Raw genomic sequence first — 22,982 nt, forward strand, 5'->3', positions numbered from 1 at the left:
AGTAGGTTCTAGATATCAATGTGTCGGCATGCAGTAGGTTCTAGATATCCATGTGTCAGCATGCAGTAGGTTCTAGATATCACGGTGGAAAGCGTGACATGGTGGTCACATTGGAGCGGCAGTGGAACCCTCCACTGATGTTAGATTTCAAGCTCATTTGAGCAGAGCCCTTATTTCTGTCTAAATTGTTACGTGGAGCACTTCTTGTTATGTCCTGTTACCCGTTGTACAGCTTGGTGGTATATGATGGTGCTATATAAATCAATAAACACCAAATGCACTGCTCCGTTCAGATGATCTCCCCAACACCCGAAAAAGCAGCACAGTGGGCTACGAAGGTGACTGCACCTTGAAAAACATTTTATACACAGGTTTCAACAAGTTTAACCCTTTGTAAGCACGTGTATTTGTAAAATGTAGAACAGACGCGATCACACGGCTTTATGAAACAGAGTCAACTGTTTATTTGACAAAATATTATATATGACAAAGAACAATTCATTAAAAACTCATACGGTTCCACATACACTTTAAACACAAAAAATCCTCTGCGCATTCAAATTGGTTTTCAACGATAAAGCAGAATTTAGGTATTTTGATATTATTGTAATAAATGTGTTTTTTATGTCATATCTATTTATTAGCATCATAAAAGAGATTCTATCATATTGCATATTGTTTCTGTAAACATATCTTGTGCAACTGTACGAGTTTTAGATGCCTCAAAGTGAAATGAAAGTTTGGTGTTAGTCACGTGTTTTACATGATGGAAAAAACCTTCCTAAGTGATATTTAAGGGATCATATGCCTATTAAATCCAGTTTTCTGTAAGTTTTGTATATCTAATAATTTCAACCGCTACCAGCTACTTTCCATATATGATGGTGGAACGACAAGGGGGACTCCAAGGCCAAAATGTGGAGGCGCTATGGAGGTGCCGAACTGCCGCGTCAATGTATTATTGGGTCAAGTATTCCCCATGGGTGTCACACTGATGACATTGAGTTCCCATTGGGGGCTATATATATATATGTATATATATATATAAAAATGGGGTGACGGGTAAATTATAGTGTCTGCATTCGAATGACATCACAGCAGCTACTGGGTCTTATCACCCATAACCAAATTTCCCGTAGTAAGGACAGGATCACGTACTTTGTATCTTTGTACTAGAATCACTTTTTATACTTCTATAGTGAGATGGGGGGGGGCAATATTTATCAGCCAACCCCAGATTTTTTTTACATTTTTTTTTGTATTCCATGGTTTGCAGTTTTGGGGAGTAAATCAAACTCTAGATTACAATAAATGGGACAAGATCTGTTCCACAATTTGCAAGCAGAGGAGTACCCCTCCAATGTAAGAAAGCATAGCCCCCGCTAGCATCCTATCGGTTCTGATTTAGAACACTCACACGCAGATAAAGATGTTTTAATCACTTCTATTAACTGTCATTGTCAAAGCGAATAGCGGACACTAAAAGATGAGGCATGGATTTTTTTTTTTGCTCCAAAATTCCTACGTTAAATGAACCACTTAGTATTAAAACCCCATCAACAAATTTGCACAGAACCAACTAGCAGAACCCTTTTAATCAACACTGGGTTTCAAGTTACCCAGCATTTAGGGGGTTAATGTAAACATGCTAGAATAATCAAAACTATATAAAAATGAGCAAATCCACCCTTTCCACCTGTACACTAATACTTAATTCCGCAGAGCTCGTACAAATCAAATACACGGAATACCAGACTATTTTCTGAAATGTGGTAACGATGGATTAGTTATTGATAAGAAGCCTTCTCCATGCGACCCCCCAAGAAATTCTATCCGCATGGATCTGTAGCCATTTGTAGACCACCAGGGAGTCTGAGATTCTTAATACGAAAAGAAAAAAAATGAAATTGTAGGATTAAAAATAAAAGACGAAACTGTGTCGCCAAATTAGTGATACCCGCAGAAGTACTACTAATGGTGAGAAGTCATGGACCTATGACTTTTGCATATTGATATATGGACAGCTTTGTAGATGAAGCCCTTTGTACCGGATAATAGTAAAGCTGCGGCACAGAAGAAATATAACCGCAGAAAAGTTATTTACAGCATTAGATTTGGTTCCAGAAGATCCGCCTTGAGGCTTGTCCACAAAATCCACTGAGCTGGCCTGGGTGACATAATTGCCTGGTATTCGCTAAACTGCCTAAAGGGTTAACTCCAGCTATATCAAGAATAATCTCAACAGGGTCACTAGGCACCCCTGGGAAGAAGCTATATGTACCACATATTTAATCGAAACCCACCAGCTCTCTGATCAAAGGTCCTAAAACGTTCAGGTTATAGAATAAGCACCATAATCCTGTCAATAGCAGTGCGGGGGTTAAATCCCCTTTCGCAATAACCGGGTTTAGAAAAGCAGTCAAAAGAACTACATTTATAGTCCGTAAAGATTTCTGAAGATGACCAGTGCAGGCCGGCTCTGGCTAGTACCAAACACTTTGTCTCAACCCTACAATATCATAAAATGTTTAGGTGTAGGGGAACCCGGATTAAGAGCGTCTTCCTATACGGTTAGTGAATAACCAGTTGACTGCAGGAGTGAATGTTACATATATTAAAGGTAAAACATGTACCCTTTTATAGCAAATATGGAAAGGCATGAGCCACACCAGGGTCGGGCAAACATATAACCATGCCCAGTGCCACATGTACTCTCTAAAAAATTATATAGATTATTGGAAATCCCAATCCAGATGATCGGAACAATACCACGGCATCAGATATTGATAGAATGCTCTGGATTGTGTATGTGGCGATGTAAGCAAGCGTTAGAAAGTGGTGTCCAGGTCTCAAGAGCCGCAAACAGGACATCATTTGTGTGAATCCCAAAAATAATTAAAGGGACAGACACTCCAGCCATCAAATTCATTTTAATGCATATGGTAGCTGCGTGGCCGTATGACATTTTCATAATGCATCGGCCCCCTGGCCCTTGTTGCTAGTTTCCATGCAGTAGATGTCTTCAGCCGAACACGTGACATACTCGGCACCAGCCAGCTCCAGCGCTGGAAACACTGTGGGCGGGGGTCTGTGGAGACCCCCGTGACCCCCTGCCACTGGTTGGCTGCACCTCGTGGGGGGTTTTTAATTTCTGAAGAATGCATATTAAAGCAGACAGAGAGCGCTTTGATTTGCATTCTCCTTCAGTCGGGCTCTCAGGGTCCCTTTAAAGGACTTGTTTCCAGACAGGACTCACAGAACCCCTGTCCTGTTTGCAGCCCCGAGGCCTGGACTTCTACATTACTGCATAAGAATCACCCAGGGCCCATAATGTCCTGGAGTCACGGACTGAAGTCGTGCATTTTTTTTTGCATGAGCTGCCATCGTTATTCCTTTTAACCAAAGGGATTATTCTTCCATCAGCGCCCAAGCTTCCTCCGCTTTTTGATAGTACTGGTTTGCCAATCTCCCCTTCATGGCTTCCATGGCGGCTTCAGCAGCTTCCGTGTATAGATCACCTAGAAAGAAAACAACAGTTCAATGATCCTAATTTACTTGGGTCCTTCTATACAGCCGTTATGTACAACCGTCTGCCGCCGGCACGCTATCCGGCTCTCAACAGGCTGGCTTGTGCCTGATCACGAAGGGAGAAGGAAAGTCTTATATATAAAGATTTATTCCGCAGCTTTGGTTAAAAACGGGACGACTTGTGAGGCTTTCAAGAGGCTTGAGTGTCCCTAGAAGACAATGTGCGATAGCGCTGACCGGGCACATTTTTAGGACACTCTGTTACGACATTAAAACAACCTCCAGCTTGCATTTGTTTTTAGGTCCTCCAGCAAGGGGCAAACAAATAGTCTTTGGATCAATATCAGCAGGACAAACACTAGTGAGTGATCAGAGGACAAAGGGGAGTGCGTGTCATCAAACACCGACACGTTACGTTAACATGTGTTTGCATGTTCTCAAGTACGCGCACATGTATATAACATGCCTAGAAGTGCAAACATGCCAAAAAGAAACAGATGTCATCAAAAATAGCTAGTTATAAAGCAAATATTAGTGTCGATGATGATTTAGCTGTAACTGTAACGCATCATTCAAGTCAGCGGCTTCAAGGGTGATGATGATGGGAGTTACTGTCTCGTATCAACTAGGTAGTTAAGTTATCTACAGCTTGCTATGGAAATAAGAACACAAAGTTGTTATTGATCTTTACCGGCTTTCTGTGGGTCTTTCTCCAGTTTAAACCCCCCCGTGAGTAACATTTCGGCTTCTCGAGCCAGCAGCAAGTACTTGGGCTCGTCCTGAGTCCCGTCGTATTCTCCTCCTTCGTCATAGTCGGTCATGTTGAGGGCAGAGTTGTACCAGAACAGAGCCTGCTGCCAGTCTTGTAACCTGCGGAAAGAGCAGCCAACAAGTCTCTAGCTGCCGCACTACAACTCCCATGAGGTTAAGCCAGCATACTGTGCGACCTCTAAAGAAAGTCGGATTAAGATGCCACTGAGCCCTAGACTAGCTTGCAAACGAACCCCACCAAGCCGCCATGATAGACTTCATTTACTGCACGTGTCCAGTCAGCATGCGCAGCTCTGTAATGATTTCTGTGGCCCCCGGCAGCACGGCCCTCAGAGCCGCTAGGCATTAGCACAGGCTATTTTGTGAATAATTGCAACTCAGCCATTCAGTATACATTTTTGCTTAACCAGGGTGAGGCCACAATATGTCAATGCACAAGTGATTTACAGGATTTAGAAGAATTTGTGTGTTTGGAGTGTGCTGCTTGAAAGAGGCTTGGGATCCTGCCATGGCAGCCCACTCAGGGAGTGGATTTCCCACATGATGTCATTGTCAGGGCCATTAGTGACCAGTGACTCAGGATAGAGCAAAGGAAGTCCAAAGATCGGATCCAGTTACGGAGGATCTGTCAGCTGCCAGACCTTTCCATTAATCATTAGCGCAAAAAAAAACCAAACTTTTCGCACTTTGGTTTTAGTTCTTTCCACTACTCAGCGGTTTTAACGGGATGCTGACTACCAAGCAGTAACACGACATATAATAGCATACCTCCCAACAGTCCCAGACTTATGGGGACAGTCCAGATTTTTAGGCGTTCTCCCACCTGTCCTGCTTTTGCGGACAGCGTGGCTCATGGGCCAGTTGGGGAGATACTCCGATCCAAGCTGTAAAATGCATGGAGGTCTGTGCCTCGTCAGCAGCTCCCGCGTGGCTTTCGCTGTAAGATTTGTGGGTAGCTGCACCCCAACCATTACCGGCCCCAGCCCTACCTCTCCCCCCCCAACAAAGGTGTTGTAATGTAGACAGCTGAGTCGTGGGGGGGGGGGGGGGTATGTAGTAATGTTAGTGTATGAAGGACAGTCTGGGATTAAATCACCTGTCTGATCCCAGGTTTATTCCAGTATCATAAGATCGAGCGACGTGAATCATTGAAGGACGATCTCCAGCCTCAGCTGCCATCAACAAATAGTTAAACCCCTTAATTCTGTTCTTGTCTGTGTCCTTAAAAGAAACATAAATACATATGCAGCGGTTAATATCTTACCTACTACAGCCCATAGGGTACCAATTACGCTCTTATACAAAGCCTGCTTCCAGTTCCGCAACCTCCGGATCGCCAGAGCCCAGTGAGCTAAACTGTCCCTGTTACGTGTCCTTCGGAGTTGTGCTATGATGTCATTAAAGTGCAGGTACCTTTAAAAACTCCCAGCAGGGTGCGCTGAAGACCCAACACGTTACCTGCACAGTGACTTCGGTCAGAATATGGTGGGGTAGCTGTGAGCACATCAGTCCCAGGCCAATAATGCCTTCCAGTTCCCCGCAGTTAGCCGCGTGTTCCAGGTGAAAAATGGCCGACTCTTGGTCCCACTCTTTGTCTTTGTCACAGAAGCGGCCTGCTTCGTGGTACCGCACCATGGCCAAGTGAACCTGCGAGGAAATGGCAACCGCATTCATTGTGACCTCACAACTTTAATACATCTTTTTAAAATAACAGACAAATGATCTGTAAAAATCAGAAGTGTGATCAGAAATAGTAATACGACTTACAGAAAAGTGAAAAAAAGACAGATGTCAAAAAAAAACAAAAAACCCAAGGAAGAGCGCTTTCTTTATTATTATTATTATTCCTGAACAATATCTTTTGGGTTTTTTGTTTTAAGGGGTAAACGGCCCAATTAAAGCATTTAGTGGTGAAATATATGGCAGTGACATCACCTTCCCCAGAATGGATTTGCCGATTTTCTTCTCGAGTTCAAGAGCGTTGAGTCTTTGTACTTCCATCGCGACGCAGGAGGGTCGGTGAATGTGGACACGAGCCGCGTGGAACTGGTTCCACTTCTCCACGGAGACCTACAGAGCAAAATTCAACGAGTTCAGCTAACTTTCTGCAAAATCCTGTTTAAAGCCACGCTCTGGCTGCCTCAAGATGATGAGAGTTGTAGCCTGCCAACAGTGCAAAGGCCCCCAATTTAGGGGGCTATAGTCACAGATAAGATTAACATTAAAACACAGTCAACCGCCATTCATCCAAACACCCAAAATATGAACATTTCCAAATCTCATTAACCATTTGCATACACTAACAGAAATAAATTAACTATTTCTGTTTCGTCATCACATCAGATTAAAGCACACAATCCCATGCTTAACATGACATGTGACCTTTGACCATAAGAGTGCAAGAACAGCCGTCCAATGCACTCCGTTCGGGGGGCAAATGGGAAAATAATGTCTTTGCCTGTCCTTCTGGCCTTCAGGGGGCTAAACTGGAAAAAAAAAAACCTTAACTCGGCTTAAACTAACTTTTCAGGACAACATCTTAATGACCAAATACAAATCATATATATACAATAAGCATCAAATGTATAATAAAGCCATGTAGTGGGCCCAGGTATCTGCATGCTTTATGTACCGCAGGGGTATTTAAATCCCCGCTGCGGGGGGCTGTTTTAGACCTTAGAGGGGCTCCATAATAGATGAAAGAACATCACATCAAACACACACCTTTGCCTTTATCAAAGGTTCATCGTAATTGCTGGACCGGAGCTTTAATAATCAGCTGACAGCTTTTTGAGCCCCATGGTTGGATGGCTGGTATTCTTTTACACATCATGCATTCATTTGGTTGATGGGACTAAGCATGGCTAACTCATCTAGTCTATGCTCATCTAGTCTATGCTCATCTAGTCTGCCCATTTCTCTTGATGTAAGACTTGGATCTTAATCAGTCCTTGATCTCATCTTAGGTTCAGGATATCCTTATGCATATCCCATGCTTAAATTCCTTTACCACTTCTGCTGGGAGGCTGTTTCATATATCTACCAGCCTCTCCATAGAGTAAAACTTCCTTACATTACATCTGAGACTTTGACCCTCTAGTTTTAGACTATGATCTCTTGCTCCAACATTTAAATTCTAATGCTAAAGCCAATTAAAGTATACCTGCAGGATGTCAAATAATGTTCCAGTTAGGATATAAAGCCATCCAAACATGTGCGATTCAATGGAAACAGACTGAAACAGATGCAGAGAATCGTGGGAGACTCTGACAGAGGGTGGGGGGTCATGCAGAATCACCAGTTTACTCCGGGGGCTGTTTCTAGGGTTCACATAGGCTTTATTTACACCTTTCCTCTAATTGGAAAGAAAAAGATCAGGAAAGGAATAGATGAGGATACAGGTCAAGGAAGAAATCGGCAGCGCTACAAACCCACAGTCCCGTAGTCATTATTAGTAATTCATTGAGAAGAACGGCTCGTTATTTATATTCAAGATGGCTGCCGCAAACAAATGTCTTTTAATATTATTATCTTTTATTTATATAGCGCCAACAATTTCTGCAGCGCTTCTTACAATCCGTACATAAAAAACTAGAACAGACAAACTACGAAGAACCGGCGCATTAGACTAGGAGCGCTCGGCGCACAAGCTTGCAATCTAGAAGTGTCTTCCTGTTCATATACATTAATGGCATATTCCCTAGGCTTAATTAAAGCACGAGGGAGGAATGACTGACGCGCGCGGCTCCAAAAAAACATACGTTCTTCGTTTTCCTTTTTCATGACTATGGGGAAGAAGGAGTAGCGGCATGGGATGAAAAAGGAGGAGGACTGTTAGATGAATGAGCTTTTTGGGGGACAGCAGGGACGAGGATGATAGATTATAGCGGTGTGTTGTATCTAGTGGTTGAAAGAAGGATATATTTGGGGAAAAAGGTTATGGTGGAGAAATGGAAAGGCGAGATGTGTAACTGTAACATTGTGTTTATGCCTATGCTGCTATTTTAATAATTAACGAACGTAAGGGATGAAAAGGGCTTGGTTTTAGTATAATAAATGATTTACCTTTCCAAAACTGTCTTCTGATTCTGATTCAAGACGTCTTCGGTTGTAGTTGGAATGATTCTGTATGCAAACAAATACTCAATGGAGGCAAAGTCTTCACATGAAAAACTGTAATTATACTTATCACAAAATGTTTACAAAAACCTCTAAAGAACACGGGCAATTCAGAACTTACCCGAGGTTCCATCTCATCCGATTCACTTCTCTTTTCACTGGGACATCCGCTGTCACCTCCATTTTCTGAGTCCTTTAGGATGTAAAACATTGAACTAATTCATAGTAAAAACAATAAATCCATTCAACAAAAGTCAGTGAAACTGACCAAAGCAAGCAACTGATTTAATTTGGCAGGAGGCCTTCAGGGTTAAGAACGTGTTGGCTTTGGATGAATTTGGTCAGGTCCAACAGATGAGGCTGACGCCACTGGAGTTCCAAGCTCAGCCATGAATTCAGAAAGGATTCGGAAAGACTTTATTCAACTTGATGTCCAAAGCATTTGACCCCGATATTGGCCGAGCTGTATGCAAGTTGTTTCATATTTCAGCTCCCTGCTTGGGATCTAACTCTGGGCTTAGTGAATACAGCCCTGCACGCTCAACACAGCCAACAGTAGAGTGGAGGTCAGCAGCATTTCAGCCAAAATAGATTTCTGACGAAGACCGGAGTTCATCTAAACTGAGAATCATACTTTAAATTGTTTTTATTTTTATCCAGAAAACCTGCATGATTAAGACTAGAAAAGATACGTACTCTGTGATTATCGCTGTTGTAGTTGTCTTCATGAACTAAATTATCCACTTCATTGAAAAAGGGCCAGCCTGTCCAGAAAATGAAAACATCGAAAGTGAATCGCTCTGGAATGATTCATTGTCCCACAACAGCAAAAACACACACATGTACTACAACCCATAACACGCACTAGCACCCTATATGTACATATTGCGGTGCACTGTTACTGTCTCCTTCTCTATAGGTGCACATGGCATCATAGCATGTTCTCCAAGACCACAAATACATTTGGAAGGTACAGTTAAAGAGCTCACCATTCACTGCATGAAGCCCACAGATGTGTGGAGATCTCCAATATATTTGACGGATCCTCATACTCAAAGGTTGGACGCAACTATGAAGGACAACGCTACCATCTACACTGACGTAGAAAGAACTTGGCAAGCTACAACTTATAGGAGTCATTGTCTGCATTCCTATTCATATAATTTAATATTACCCACAAACATGTGTAAGTGTAAAATTTTCAGCTCTTTGCCCTAATTAAAAAACGCTGAGAGGTTTGTGTAAGGAGCGGTGGGAGAAACGTGTAGGATTTGACAGCCAATTAGTTTGTTCTGGAATGAGCATTCTTTATGGAAATACAAATGACCTGCGTTGGAAGCAACAGAAGGTCTCCTGCCTGTCTCTTGGAATTGCTTGGGGAGAAAGCTACAAGCAGACCTTAGGCACATCAGCACCTTCTGATCTGTTTTATACACGTCTGTAAACAAGCTACTAGTGCGATACGTTCCCATGATCATGTACCTACCGTGCCCATCAAACCTGTGACCGTGAGGAGTGGCTGGGGACGGCGAGTTGGGCAGAGAGTCGAACATCACGTCGCTCATGTTCTCATCTCCCGAGTTCTCGGAAAGCCGGGAAAGCAGCGGGGGGCGGCTGCCAGACATGGTCCTGACTCTGGCGCTGCCACATGTTTCTTCTATGCCACGGAGGACAGTCTGGGCAGATTGCTGGGCAAAACACCAGAGGTAGTCAGCTGCGAGCGGGTGAACGCATGTAAACCATGCGCTGACTTACAGACTAAAGATAAGTCATGCGTCTCATGATACTAACAAACGGAGCTTTAAGGTGCTGCTCCCCTTAGACAAAACATTACGTGAACTCCTTAATGTGTACAATTTTATACTTTTCTCTTAATCACATAAAAACAACACAGAAACTTTTCTATGGCAACAACCTCTACTTTACACCAAATCTCTACATAAAGCAGCGTAGTCACAACCAACCAATGGAACGCAACCCTTGCTCAATCGCATTTACATTCCTAGAACTATATTTTCTAATTATAGTCGTATTTTGTTTCAAAGTCCGTCACGGGGCCCACCCGTACGCTATCTTACGTCAGCGAAAGACAATATGACAACAGTCCTGTCTACGCCAGGGACAAAGACCGTCGCACACATAATTCCCATCCCCGCAGCCGGGCATTGTTTTGGAAATAGGTTAAATATAAAGCTCCAGGAATAGCTTAAGCTCCTCGAACAGATAGAACAGAAAGCAAGTTATAAATATTTGGGTTATCTCTTGTACCAGATATAGACATGTTCCAGGAGACAGACCACGGAGCAATCGCACAACTTATTTCCCTACCGTCTCCCAACGGGGAAAAAGCGGGTCGTGACAGAATATTCTCGAAGAGAGGAACAGCAAAGGGTTAATTAATTCCTCTATTTTGGTGGAAAATAAAATGGAATGATAATTTCCTTGACTTTTTCCAAGACCCGTACAGGTCCATAAGTGTAACCCTGGAGAGGGTTCCACCGGAGCTTCTGGTATCTCCTACAGCTTCTATTTGCTTGGAACTTAAAAAAAATGATACTAGAAATGTTATTTTATTTTCACGCCACGTATTAAGGCATAATGTGTATATTTACAATGTCAAGGGGACTAAGAGATAAACATATCAAATCCTAGAGGTCACTATGAAGGATACAGCGAGCAGCGAAGAAGGGCTGAGCTGTATAACGTATGGTTAATGTGGAGATATTTATTAAAACTCCTATCATCAATTTACCCATTTTACATTTTTTTTTTATATAGAAAGCAAGCAGATTCCATGGTACATTGATGTGACTCTTCTTGGAGAAGCTCACTGGGACAGGCCCTTTAATATGTATAATGCATTCAGCGAGATGAAATGCACCTCCTGGTTGAGCGAATACACCCCTAATTTCCAGTACAGGCACAATTGTCATTAGGCATTGGAATAAACACTAACCAACATTTTAGCGCAGTTATCCAAAAAGACAGTCTCTCTTGGCGAAAGGTCAAACGGAGCCAGCTTCATGCTTTTACATATCCGGTTGCAGGTGTGGGAGTGGAAAAACAGGGCCATTCCTCGGACCCCTAGACATATTTCAGAAACGAGAGACATGAATAGAAAACGACCAAATAAATACAGATCACATCATTTAACCAGCCAGGATAAAAACTACTTTTACATCCAATGTTAAGTAAAAGAAAAATCAATAGTTTTGTATTTCGTTATAGGCAAGCAGACTCGGGGAAACTATACCCAGACATATGTAACTGTTTAAGCTTCAACACACAAAACTGATTAAAAAGTGCAAAACTTACTACAAAGTATACAATCTTATTATAGCCGCTGTGTGGATTGAATATAGTAACCTTTTTTGTCCCCGCCAAATAACCATCTTATACATGTTCCACTCACAGCGGCACACGGGTCAAATAGAACGGTTTATAACGTATGGAGCGATCTGTTAAGTCCACTTGAGTAGAACGTAACGCATTCATTTTTCTATAAATTATTATTGTTTTATATAGCGCCATCATATCCTGTAGTGCTGTACAACGGGTGACACAAAATGTAATACCTAGGTTGCCGTCTCCAAAATCCGTCCCGCTCTCAGTGTGGATCTGTGGGTCGGTGTACAAGTCCCCGACTCCCTGAATGTCAACGACAATCAACTGGTGTCCGGAACGCTCAAACGTGAAGTGACTGAAAGCCTAAGAAAATTATATAAACAACCAAACACTCTAGAAACCGGCTATAAAATACATAAAATATATGATAAAACTTTACTATAATACGTATCTGCCCAAATCATATCAATGCTTACTAAAGTGAACATTTAAAGGGCCAGTAGACTCCGAAAAGCAATCTCTACTCTGCCAGTCTTGGATCGCTGTCTGCAAGCAAGCAGTGCCGGTAACATGCGCCGCCGGCAAAACCCAAAAAATGACTAGTATCTCTTTAAGTGGCCAAAGCAATTTTTTAAGTTTACTGGCCGTTTTTAATACGGCACAAATATAACATATACATTAAACCGTTGGAAATTGATTCACAAGGTACCTGCGGGGTGAGGCGGATGTTATCATCTCGGACAAAGCCAGAATTTGAGTTGTATTTAATATATTTTCCCTCGATGTAATGCTCCAGGTGGAAAAGCGGCTTGCCTGGTCTGTCCTTCATTTCGATGATACACATCTGCACAATGTCGACCTGCGGTGAACATTAAAGACATATATAATATTCATCTCTCTCCATACGGAAACCATATACCAAGATTATTTACTAAAGCATGCCTCAATGGAAAGTCTACTAATGGAAATGCAATGGAAATGACATCTAAATTAAATTTAAAAAACTATATAATAAATACACAATATATACATACATGTAAATATAATAAATATTTATTGTTTTTAATAATTAGAATACAAAAAAATGATTAATGCTAAAAATTGAAATTAATATTGAAAAAAATATTTTTTTAAATTGGGATTTTAAAGAAAAACATTTGATCAAAAAAAAGTAAAAAAAAAAAAATTCACTCATACATATCCTATTTATACATAAACGCAATTAAAATGCACTTTTCATGCTGCAGTTGATATAGTTAAATAAGTAATGTTTGTCTAGTTGAAATAAAGGCAGACGGGGAGTTATCTCCTGACGGCAGAATGATTAGATAACAGATGAACGAGGAGCAGCCGGCAGGCAGTGGGAAGCCGGCAGGCAGTGGGAAGCAGTCACACGGGGAGGCAGCCATTGCCTTCTCTGGCTGGCTCACGTTTCAGCGGGAGAGGCCTGTAGAATGTAAATAAGCCCGCACACAATACGCGCGTCACGTACGCCACGTGTCACACCCAAAACATATGAGAAACCTCCAGGAGCTGTTTAGAACCTGAGCCGTGTACATGCTGTACTTTCACAGAGCTTCAGCTGTCGCTTCTCACACACGTGTGATCTACAGCCGCTGACACATGACATCATTAACATATATACGTTAACATAGAAGGACCGCAACCGTACATTATGCACCTTAAAGGGAAACTTGCCTTTTCTTTATTATTAAGTCACATATACTAAGTTAATTCTTTTATTACCGTCTAAAGCTGGAATTGACTTTAGAAACATGCTACAGCTTTACCTTTGATTACATTTTCTGGAAACTACGCCTATAGAGGACTGATGAGGGTCTACGGCGAAAGAGCTACACAGCAGCTGCCGTAAAGCAATCACCTTACTGTGATCAGTAAGCCCCTTGTCAGCAGTTAAAGTATTGTTTTTAACCTATACATTTTGCAGCACAATGTATAACTCGAGTTAAAGATATAAAACGGTTTCTGTAATGATTGATAGGGTAACAGCCGGGGGGGGGGGGGGTGTTGTTCGGTACCTGTTTGGGTGGTTTATGGCGATTGTATTCCTCTCCCCACAGTTTAGCTTCCATTTGAAGTCGAACATCTTCAAAATACACGTCTCTGTCTACAGATTCTAAATACCGCTTGGCGACGTAATTATACGCGATTTTCCACTGCTGCTTGTGTGAGAAGTTGGAGAGTTTTTTCCTGCCAGGGTAAATAGCATTTAGCTTAGTAAGCGCCATCCGTTTTTACGGTTTAGAAAATATAAAACCCATGACGCTCAGCCAGCCGCAGGAAAACTTTGTGGCAGCTGACGTTCCACATAAATTAGAGCGCTGCATATTATATTACAGTAATGACTGCCTTATACATTCAAAATTAAACCTGAAAGGACTTTATCAGCTCTGCCGTAAAGCGAGTAACATAGTCAATAGCTGGTGGCTCCTTCATACCGCAAATAACAGCAGTCGTGTTGTTACAGTAAGATTAAGAGACCGGTTGCCATCGTGGCTTTTAACATTACTAAGCTTATTTCCTTCCCGGACTGCTCCTTCCATGAGGACTGCTCGTTTTGGCTCAGACATTATAAAGGGTATCTAGTGAAGATCCCATCTATTGATCTAGGTTAAAAATGAGCTACTTGCTTGTTCATGGCGCTTGCCTTTAAAAATAATACCCATATATTGAATTTCCTCCCCGGTTGATATAACACATTATTACATGGCGATGGAATGTATAGAAAGGTTAATGTCTGAAGCTGCGGAAAGGCCTTATCAGTGTCCCTGGATTCTTATCACAAAGCGGCAGCAGCTGCAGTAAAAGAGCAAAACCTTCCGACCTTCCCGGTCTGCAAACCCTGGTCTGGCCAGACAGCGACAGCATGATAAACTGAATGATACAATTATTCCGCCTCAGTCTACATTCTGTTTTAACCAGGGATCCATAATGGTTGGTTGGACACGGTGTTCTATTCTTATCTCGCCAGCCCAGTTAATAAACGTTTATCATATAAGCATCCCTATACCGACAGCGTTTGGAACGTCTACTCATTGCATTATCCTTTGTCTGTAAGAATTTAATCTAAACACTCTAATGAGTCTGGAATCGTATCAGCCGTCACACACATGGCTTCATTGGCAGATGAGAGGAATAGTTTGAACAAAGATGGATAATGGATAAAGAGGTTGATCAGAGTATTTGTGAAGCGACAGCAGCCGGCACTCACATGGGGAGATCTTAAAACCTAGACAGCTGGTAACGGACCTGCAATGTTAGCTTCCCGAGTTCCCATCAACTCATGCCAAAATCTACCATTAATAATTATATCTAGAAAAGGCCTGTACAAAGAACCATCTCAGGAATACACCCGGGAAAACCAGAACAGGTTCCAAGCCAACACCTGACCGGTGGAGAGGAGTACAACAAGCCAGATCTAGATCCTTCTCTGTGGCCAGATCTAGATCCATATGGACCCTCGCTAGGACTTTCATTCTGTTGGCCAACATGCCGCTCCCCGAGCTCTAACAAAGATCTGCTCAAACGAGCTTAAAATCTAGAATTATCCATTTATCCACATGATCAGTCAGAGGTGAATTCATACCACCATGTGAAAAAGCCAAGAGCGTCACTGGGGTATACTTACGTCCTGTAGCATTCTCTCATAGCACCGCGTCCGAAGGGCTGTTACAAAACAAAAACAAATAAAATAATCATATATTAAAAAAAAATTCATATCCAGACACAGCAAACCAAAAGTTTTCTTGAAAAGTTGTGGGTACTAGAGAGGGCACCAGTACCAATTCGGTCGCTAACGGACATTTAAATCTAATTTACATGAAGGGTGGCCAAGTGGCGCGGCACAAAGCCAGCTCGGCCATGTCCCACTCCCCATCCTGAGACACAGGTCTTCATGTACGCCCGGTATACCCAAAACTCCCAATAATAGGGTAATAAGAATAATAATAATATTCCCACCCCAGCCTAATTATAGGTCAAACATAAATTTTATAGTAAAATCAGGAATTTGCAGCAGTAAGTAAAACGTCAGAGGGGTTTATTGAGGAAGGTTGGGGGTAGACGGTATAATTATAATCTGTTATTCACTCATACCTATGGTCATAGCTGGTGAAGCAGGTTAAACCTCATAGCCAAACGGCAAAATGAGAAGTAAAAGAAGATATAATATAGGGCAAGAAGGGGCCACTTACTTGAGAAGCCATTTTAATCAGTACTTCATCTTGCACCCACTGACCAGACACAGCATTGTACCTAAAAAACAAAAAGGATATTATTCTTATACACACTGTGGTTTATATAAAAGCACTAAAATACAAAAAGTATGACATCATGCGTTTGGTAGTGTAAGTCATTTTGCAGCGCCATCTTTTTTTTAGCGGGGGGAACTCTTTGGAGATGTTTTTGCTGTTTAAATTGTCAGATCAGTAAGATGAAATGGTTAAACTCACTGGAACTCATAGTTTTGTGAATAATCCCCTCACCCCTAGACCTATCTATTAAGAGTTACCATCAGCAGTGCGCTTGGATGTTCAGAGGCTCAGACATAATGTAAGAAAGTTTTACTTTACTGAGAGTGTGGTAGGTTAGTGGAACAGCCTCCCAGCAGAAGTGGTAGATGATAATACATTAAGGGAATTTAAAAATGCACAGGACCGGTACACGGCTCGTGCATCACCGAGGACTGATTAAGGTCCGAGTCTTTACCGGAAGAAGGAACAGCAGACAAAAAACAGGCAGACTAGATGGTTTTTACCTGCCGTCATATATTACATAAGTGATGCAAGGGCCCTCCTTACCCCTTGTTTCCAAGTCGAATTTTTGAATTATTTACTACTTGTTATGTCCTGTTTACCTTTTGTACAGCGCCGTGGAATATGATGGCGCTTTATAAAACAATAAATGATAATAACAAAGTAATGTTTTTTGAAATATCTGGGAAAATGACATGTTCTAATACCGGTATCCTCTGCAGTTGTATAAACTTTATTCCATTGAAATTATATATATATATATATATATGTATACACACACTGTATAAACATATACATACATATCCCCATCAGGCCCGCGGAAACAACTTGCTGCTCTTAACATGTGAGCAATGGAATATTTATCATCTCAAACTTTGGAGAAATCTTTAAAAAGTTCTGACTTACAAACAGGAAGCTATACGTCCTCCATGATTTATTTTCTTAATGTTTTATGGAAAAGGATTGATTCCCACCAAGACATTCTGTCCCCGCTCTGGGAAACATTTTGGGCTACAACGTGGCAGCCCGGAGATGGATGAACGACATCCCACACGGCGCTCTATTCTGATCTCTGTAAGAACGACCCCGTGATTTTTACCCTGGTAGTTCACTTGTATCTAAACAAACCCGGGGACTATTTTTAACACAGAATATATATATACACATACATATAGTGCCTTAAAGTTTGATGAATGCCAGCCTTAAATAAAGTCATTCAAAGATCCCCTCTCTGTAACTGTTCTCTCTCCAACCCCCCCCCCGCTGCTTGCATTGCATTTGATGCATTATAAAAGGATATTTGTGTAATAGAATGAAGAGCCATCCCTACTCCTCCTGCGAGTGACGTCTTCAGCAAAAAGACATGTGATGACCCATGCAAACCGAAGAGTGCAAGCTATCGGGTCCCATCAGCCAAAAAAAGGGAGCGCGACCTCCTCAAATGTCCTGCTATTTCTGTATCCGGTGGAATGGGGCTGTCATCCTGACCTGACCCTGCTAAAGGTTACCACTGTCATATATATATATATATATATATATATATATATGCACCACTATATAATGAGCATACTCTAAATATAAGGTCTGGGAAAGCGGCATCTCTCAGCAGTGAATGAAAAGATATTTTGGGTCTGAGTTTGGAAGCCCGTGGATCAGCGTTGGATTGAGGTGGGACCCAAAGCTTACAGTTTGTAGAACAGAATGATTATTATGACACAATGAGGTTGGCAAGTTCTTTAAACATAACGATATATGTGTGCCTTTAACGTCACTCTCATCTTCTCCCCCAGTACTAACAAGCTATGTTCCGCGTATATACTGTACTCTTGGCCGTGTGCGTGTAACTGAGAACCTCTCCAGATTTATTTGGGGACATACCAGGCACCGTCCCAAGATCCTAAGTCTGCGAGCCAGACGGCCTTTTAGATTGCTGGCCTTTAAATACAGTACGTCGAGTGTCACTTGAACTGCAGTAAACAGAATGGGTTTCTTCACTTATTATAATTCAATCCTGAAGATGCAAAGACCTCGAAGAACCGCATGAGAAGACAGGACGTCCTTCAGAAAGGATCAGCCGTGTTTTCACGTGGGGGGGGGGGAGAGATCTTTTTTACAGATGAACACCTTATATTAGTAATACTTTGCCTTTGGCTCTCTACATCATCCAGCCACATACGCAACATGCCAAAAACCATCAAGCGAAGACCTCTATAATAATAACAATCTTTAAAACACTTTTCCTCCTACTGCTTAGGCTTATTAAAGAGTGCAATTCATTTTTAGTCTAAGTGGAACAGCAGCTTTAAGTTCCATCAAGGAGCGTGAGTATTTAGGAGTTTATTGAATGCCGTCCTGGGGTTTCTGGATGAATTTTTAAGCAAAGGGATGATTACTGATATCTCGGGGCTACAGACCTGTGGCGGACGGCATGCTCAGTCTCTATGTCTTCCAGGTGGAACTCAGCCCAGGGGTCAGGCATCTGCTTGGCTTTCTGTATCGCATGTTTCCAGGCTTCCTGCGGAGGACACAACGATGGAAAGTTACTAGATTAATTTCATCTAATCCAAAAAAAAAAATAAAAATCTGGATTTATTAGAATTTGCGAGAAATTAAAGATTTCATTGATTATGGACACGTGGAGTATTATGGAGGTTTTTTTTTTGGAATAAAACCTATATCAACCATCAAAAAATAAAAATAAAAAAAATAATTCAAATAAAAATTTTTTTTCATTGATTAAGGGCTGGGAAAAACATCAATGGAGTGGACCAGCAAGCAGAATTATGAAAATTATGGAAAATTACTGGTGAGTGGACAGGGATGAATTTCCAGCCCAGTATATGAATATTATATAATATTATAATTATATAATAGTATACTATTTTAATAAGGAGCAGTGTAAATGGTAAGAACAAGGTGATTAGACAGATCGGTCAGCACAATATCCTAAAAACAGCCGGGATAAAGAGACTTAAAGAGAAAGTTCATTAAATATCCCATAACCAGTTATACAACAGAGTGTTGTTGGCATAGCAACAACAACCAAAGCGTATTCAAAAGTAGCGTTAGGATTGTCAAAGGTTTCAGGAAGCTGTGGATTGCAGCACATGATGGAATTTCACACGTAACATACAAGATGATGTAAGAGGGAAGAATGAGATAAATATTCGGGAATATATAAAGAAGGAGAATGAAAAAAACTAATATACTTAAGGGTCTCGTTCTCTTTGTCCTTTATCTTAAAGAATGTTTTTCATGGTATAGAAATTTGCCAGAAAATGCCCTTTATTTCTACATAAAGTCTGGGCCTCTAAAATATATGTTCAGTAAAGTACCGTCTATGAAGAAAATGCAATTAGACATAAAAGGGTTAATTGAAAGATCCACTGTCTGGAACCGTGTCCTGGATTTATTGCAGAGAACTGGGTACCTTAAATATACTGTCTGAAAATGCTAGTCGGAAACAAAAAAGGGGAAAGATCCAAATGGGTAATTACACGTACCCGACCTCGATCAGTCAAGCAGCCATGCTTAGAAAATTGACGTTTGTCATTCTAGGAAATGCACGAGAAACATTAATGGAGACGGTCACGGAAAGCAGAGTATAACGCAAGCAAAGCGCGCTTCGAAAGCACATTCAAGCAGTCATAACAAGACTTAGAGGTTATTGACGAGACTACTGGCTACTACAGGGCAACGTTCTGAACATGGAACAATCTTCCTAGAAACCAATAGCGTTATTATAAAGCATCCCCATAATGGATCATACCATTGCTTTTATGGGATCTGTCTAGCAGCAGAATAAGTGGGTCTCTGGGGCGGCATTTGATATGTAGGCAGAAGAGGAATGAGGCCCCGCCTACTCCCTACCCAGGTCCTGCCCACTCACCACCCCCTTTCAGGTCTATTGTGAGCTAACCCCACCTCTGTGTGCAACTAGTCCCGCCTCTGCGATGCTGACCCATTAACATCCAGAGAGCCCCCCGGGGTTCAGACCTGGTCTGTTCCCAGGTAATGCAACGTGACCCCCGGTATCTCATGGCTCTTGAAGCATAAATTAAACGCTTAGTAACAGTGTTGTCATAGGTTACCGCATTAAAGGTAAAGTTTAGTTACTTTAACCCTTTGCACGCCCATCATTCTTGAGCAAGGCACTGCACCATGGTACACAGAGGGTTAACATGGTTTATTATCTTGTTTGCTCTTGGCAGGGCCCCAGTATGAATTCACAAAACAGTCCTTATATTTTTATATTTGCTTTACAGATCAATAAATATTTAAATGTTGTTCTCTTTACCGCTGTATGATTTAACTCTTTAAGTAAATAAATAAAAATGTTATCTGACTCCCCTACTGTAACAAATATAGATCTGAGATCTATTCGGAAATATCTCATGTAAATGGCTGCAGTTTTTATCATACAGGAAGCAGAAAAACAAGACAAACCGCACAATAAGACAGCGGGCAAGTGAAACATTATAAACAAAACAAAATGCAATTGCTTTGCTCCAAACTACCCAACATCTTCACGCACGTTTAAAAACAAGATCATCGTTTATAAGGAGACCTGGGAACAAAGCAATGGATGGCGACGTATGGTTTAAAGGGACAGTCTCGGTTTTTTTTTCTCAGCCTGCACGCATGGAAGCCCGATTTGTTCTCAATCAGAAACAACACAAAATAAAAAAAAATAGATAAAGGAAAAAGAAATTGGGTTTATGACAACTGCTCCATACTCAGCACCGCAACCTCCTGCCCCCTAGGCATTAAACCTCTACATACAGTACACGGATTATTATTATTATTATTATCATCAATTATTACTATAAAAGTCAGATTAAAAACATATAAATATATTTTTGGTCATTTTTTATTTCTTGGTGGATTTCCCCCTCCACCTATTTTGGAAATAAAAATACCAGCCATCTGATTGCTTCCATAGGTTTATTTTTTTTGTTATTATTATTATTTTTTTATTGCCATTTGTTTACATCGCAATGTGTTGTCTGCTTCACTAGCACATAAAGGGTTAAGGGCAAGTGTTTTGATGTGAAGACATGTGCGAGAACAGACCATATAACCTTTGACCTCTATAGGAAGACCGAAGCAGGCGCTGCTTCAGACTAGTTCTGACCGGCAATGTTTGGCAACAAATCCTTCTCCTTTGGAAAGGTCTTTAATACATTATTAACCCTTTCGTTCTCACTGGGATTATTAACCCTCTAATTCTCACTGGGATTCCGAATGTTGTGTGTAAAAAGTGTTTCTCTTGTTTTACATTACATAAATTATGGTGGGTAAAGGTGATGGAAACCCTTCCTTTTAAGTTTCAGGGTGTAGTAGAAGTATTATTAAACACTCATCTACAGAAAAGTATTGCTTTAGATGTGGAAAGAATAAGAATACATCAATCTCTCACTCACTGTAACACTCTTACTCAATCTCTCTCACACTCTCACTCACTCTAACACTCTCGGGAAATAAAAATTCATTATCCACAAATGAATGGACCAAAACTAAGCAAAATATCTTAATGGTTTCTGGTCCATTGGCACAGGTCTAATGGGTAACTCTGCTCTTCAATCAAATACACAGATAGAATCTCATACTTAATGTTTCAATTTACTCTAAAATGTAACATTATTTATGTATTTACAGTTAAAATACACGAACATTCCTTCTGCGCTTCTGGTATTCCACATAGAGCTGGTTTTGTTGATAATATTACAAAGTTTTTACACGAGCGTGAAAATGAAAATCCAACCCCGTTATCACATGCGTGTGTAAGAAAGTGACTCCATTCCATGTATCTACTCCGCTCAGGAGACTACACAATTCATTTCACTTAAGATATATTTATATCTATATTATATATATATATATACAGTATATCTATATAATAATACAACGGTCTATCATCAGGATGTTCATGTTTTATTGGGAAACAAACTTTCATGATTACAGGATGAGCGAACCACCTGAAATTCTCTTTATTAAGTACGGTATGCTAATTACAGAACTGATCCTTTTTTTTTCTAGCGTTGGTGAGATACTTTAGCTAATAGCCACAATAAAAAATTCAAAGTAATAACACATTCCTGGGTAACATCTTTTTCCTACCACCTTGTTCTAACTCTCCTGTTTGTGGACTAGCTTCTCATGCCATCTAATAGAGATGACGCGGGGCAATTTATAAAACGCACCAAAGAACCCAAACATATTTGATCCACATGAGGACATCCCGAAGGCAGCATTCATAAACCCGAGTATATTCCGATACACACCTTAAAGCTGAAGGAGTTCCTGGGAGAGGAGCTGCTCCCGTACTCGCTTTCTTTGGCCAGCTTGCTGAAGAAGTGCGCGTTCTTTTTGTTCGCGGCGTGATGGGACGCCGGGTCGTCTGTTATGGGGCAGATGAAGAAGTTGTCCTCATCGCCGCTGTCAGCCTTGTTGTAATCGGAGCGCAGTTCGTTTTGTAAACGGTTGTTGTCAAGACCTTCCATTCGGAAGATGAGATCTTCGTCGGCCATGTTCACGTGAGCTCTGGGCAATGAGAAGAATATATAGGACGACTGGAATATCCAGAGTGTTGCTGTGTATAAGCATTCAGCGAAGGGTCTGTAAAACAAACGCAAAGGAAAAAAATCCATCAACGTTCAATTATATGACAGATTTTTTATCATAGTATTTTATATCATATTAGTATACAGATTATATACCGTATTTGCTCGATTATAAAACGACCCTGATTATAAGACGACCCCCCAAAATCTGAATATTAATTTAGGAAAAAAAAAAGAAAAAGCCTGAATATAAGACGACCCTATAGGAAAAAAGTTTTACCAGTAAATGTTAATTCATGTAAACTATTAAATTTTTTAATAAAAGCTATGATTGAGAAAAAAATTTTTTTGTTTTTTTTCCCTTGTATTTTCCAACCTGCCC

The 22,982-nt window shown here is 41.0% G+C and overlaps 1 protein-coding gene across 2 annotated transcripts; it reads right to left on the reverse strand.

Moving 5' to 3' along the window:
- Positions 1-3,408: 3,408 nt before the first annotated feature.
- LOC149283464 (eukaryotic elongation factor 2 kinase-like) lies at positions 3,409-22,567 on the reverse strand. Of its 2 annotated transcripts, XM_089497502.1 has the most exons (19): positions 22,322-22,567; positions 19,541-19,591; positions 18,452-18,552; positions 15,978-16,038; positions 15,413-15,450; positions 13,803-13,974; positions 12,473-12,622; positions 11,994-12,126; positions 11,375-11,502; positions 9,905-10,106; positions 9,115-9,182; positions 8,540-8,611; positions 8,365-8,424; positions 6,431-6,439; positions 6,235-6,369; positions 5,758-5,946; positions 5,396-5,520; positions 4,220-4,398; positions 3,409-3,518 (listed from the first exon to the last, which is right to left on the reverse strand). In XM_089497502.1, the coding sequence occupies exons 1-19, from the start codon at positions 22,565-22,567 to the stop codon at positions 3,409-3,411; spliced, it is 2,229 nt and encodes a 742-aa protein (XP_089353628.1). The 2 variants fall into 2 exon arrangements, with proteins under 2 accessions (XP_089353628.1, XP_089353629.1); XM_089497503.1 differs by lacking the exons at positions 6,431-6,439; positions 19,541-19,591.
- Positions 22,568-22,982: the final 415 nt, after the last annotated feature.

Source organism: Sceloporus occidentalis, unplaced genomic scaffold (assembly GCF_023333645.1).
Source record: "Sceloporus occidentalis isolate IW3139 unplaced genomic scaffold, rSceOcc1.0.p SCAF_103, whole genome shotgun sequence".
In the NCBI taxonomy this organism is placed as follows: domain Eukaryota; kingdom Metazoa; phylum Chordata; class Lepidosauria; order Squamata; family Phrynosomatidae; genus Sceloporus; species Sceloporus occidentalis.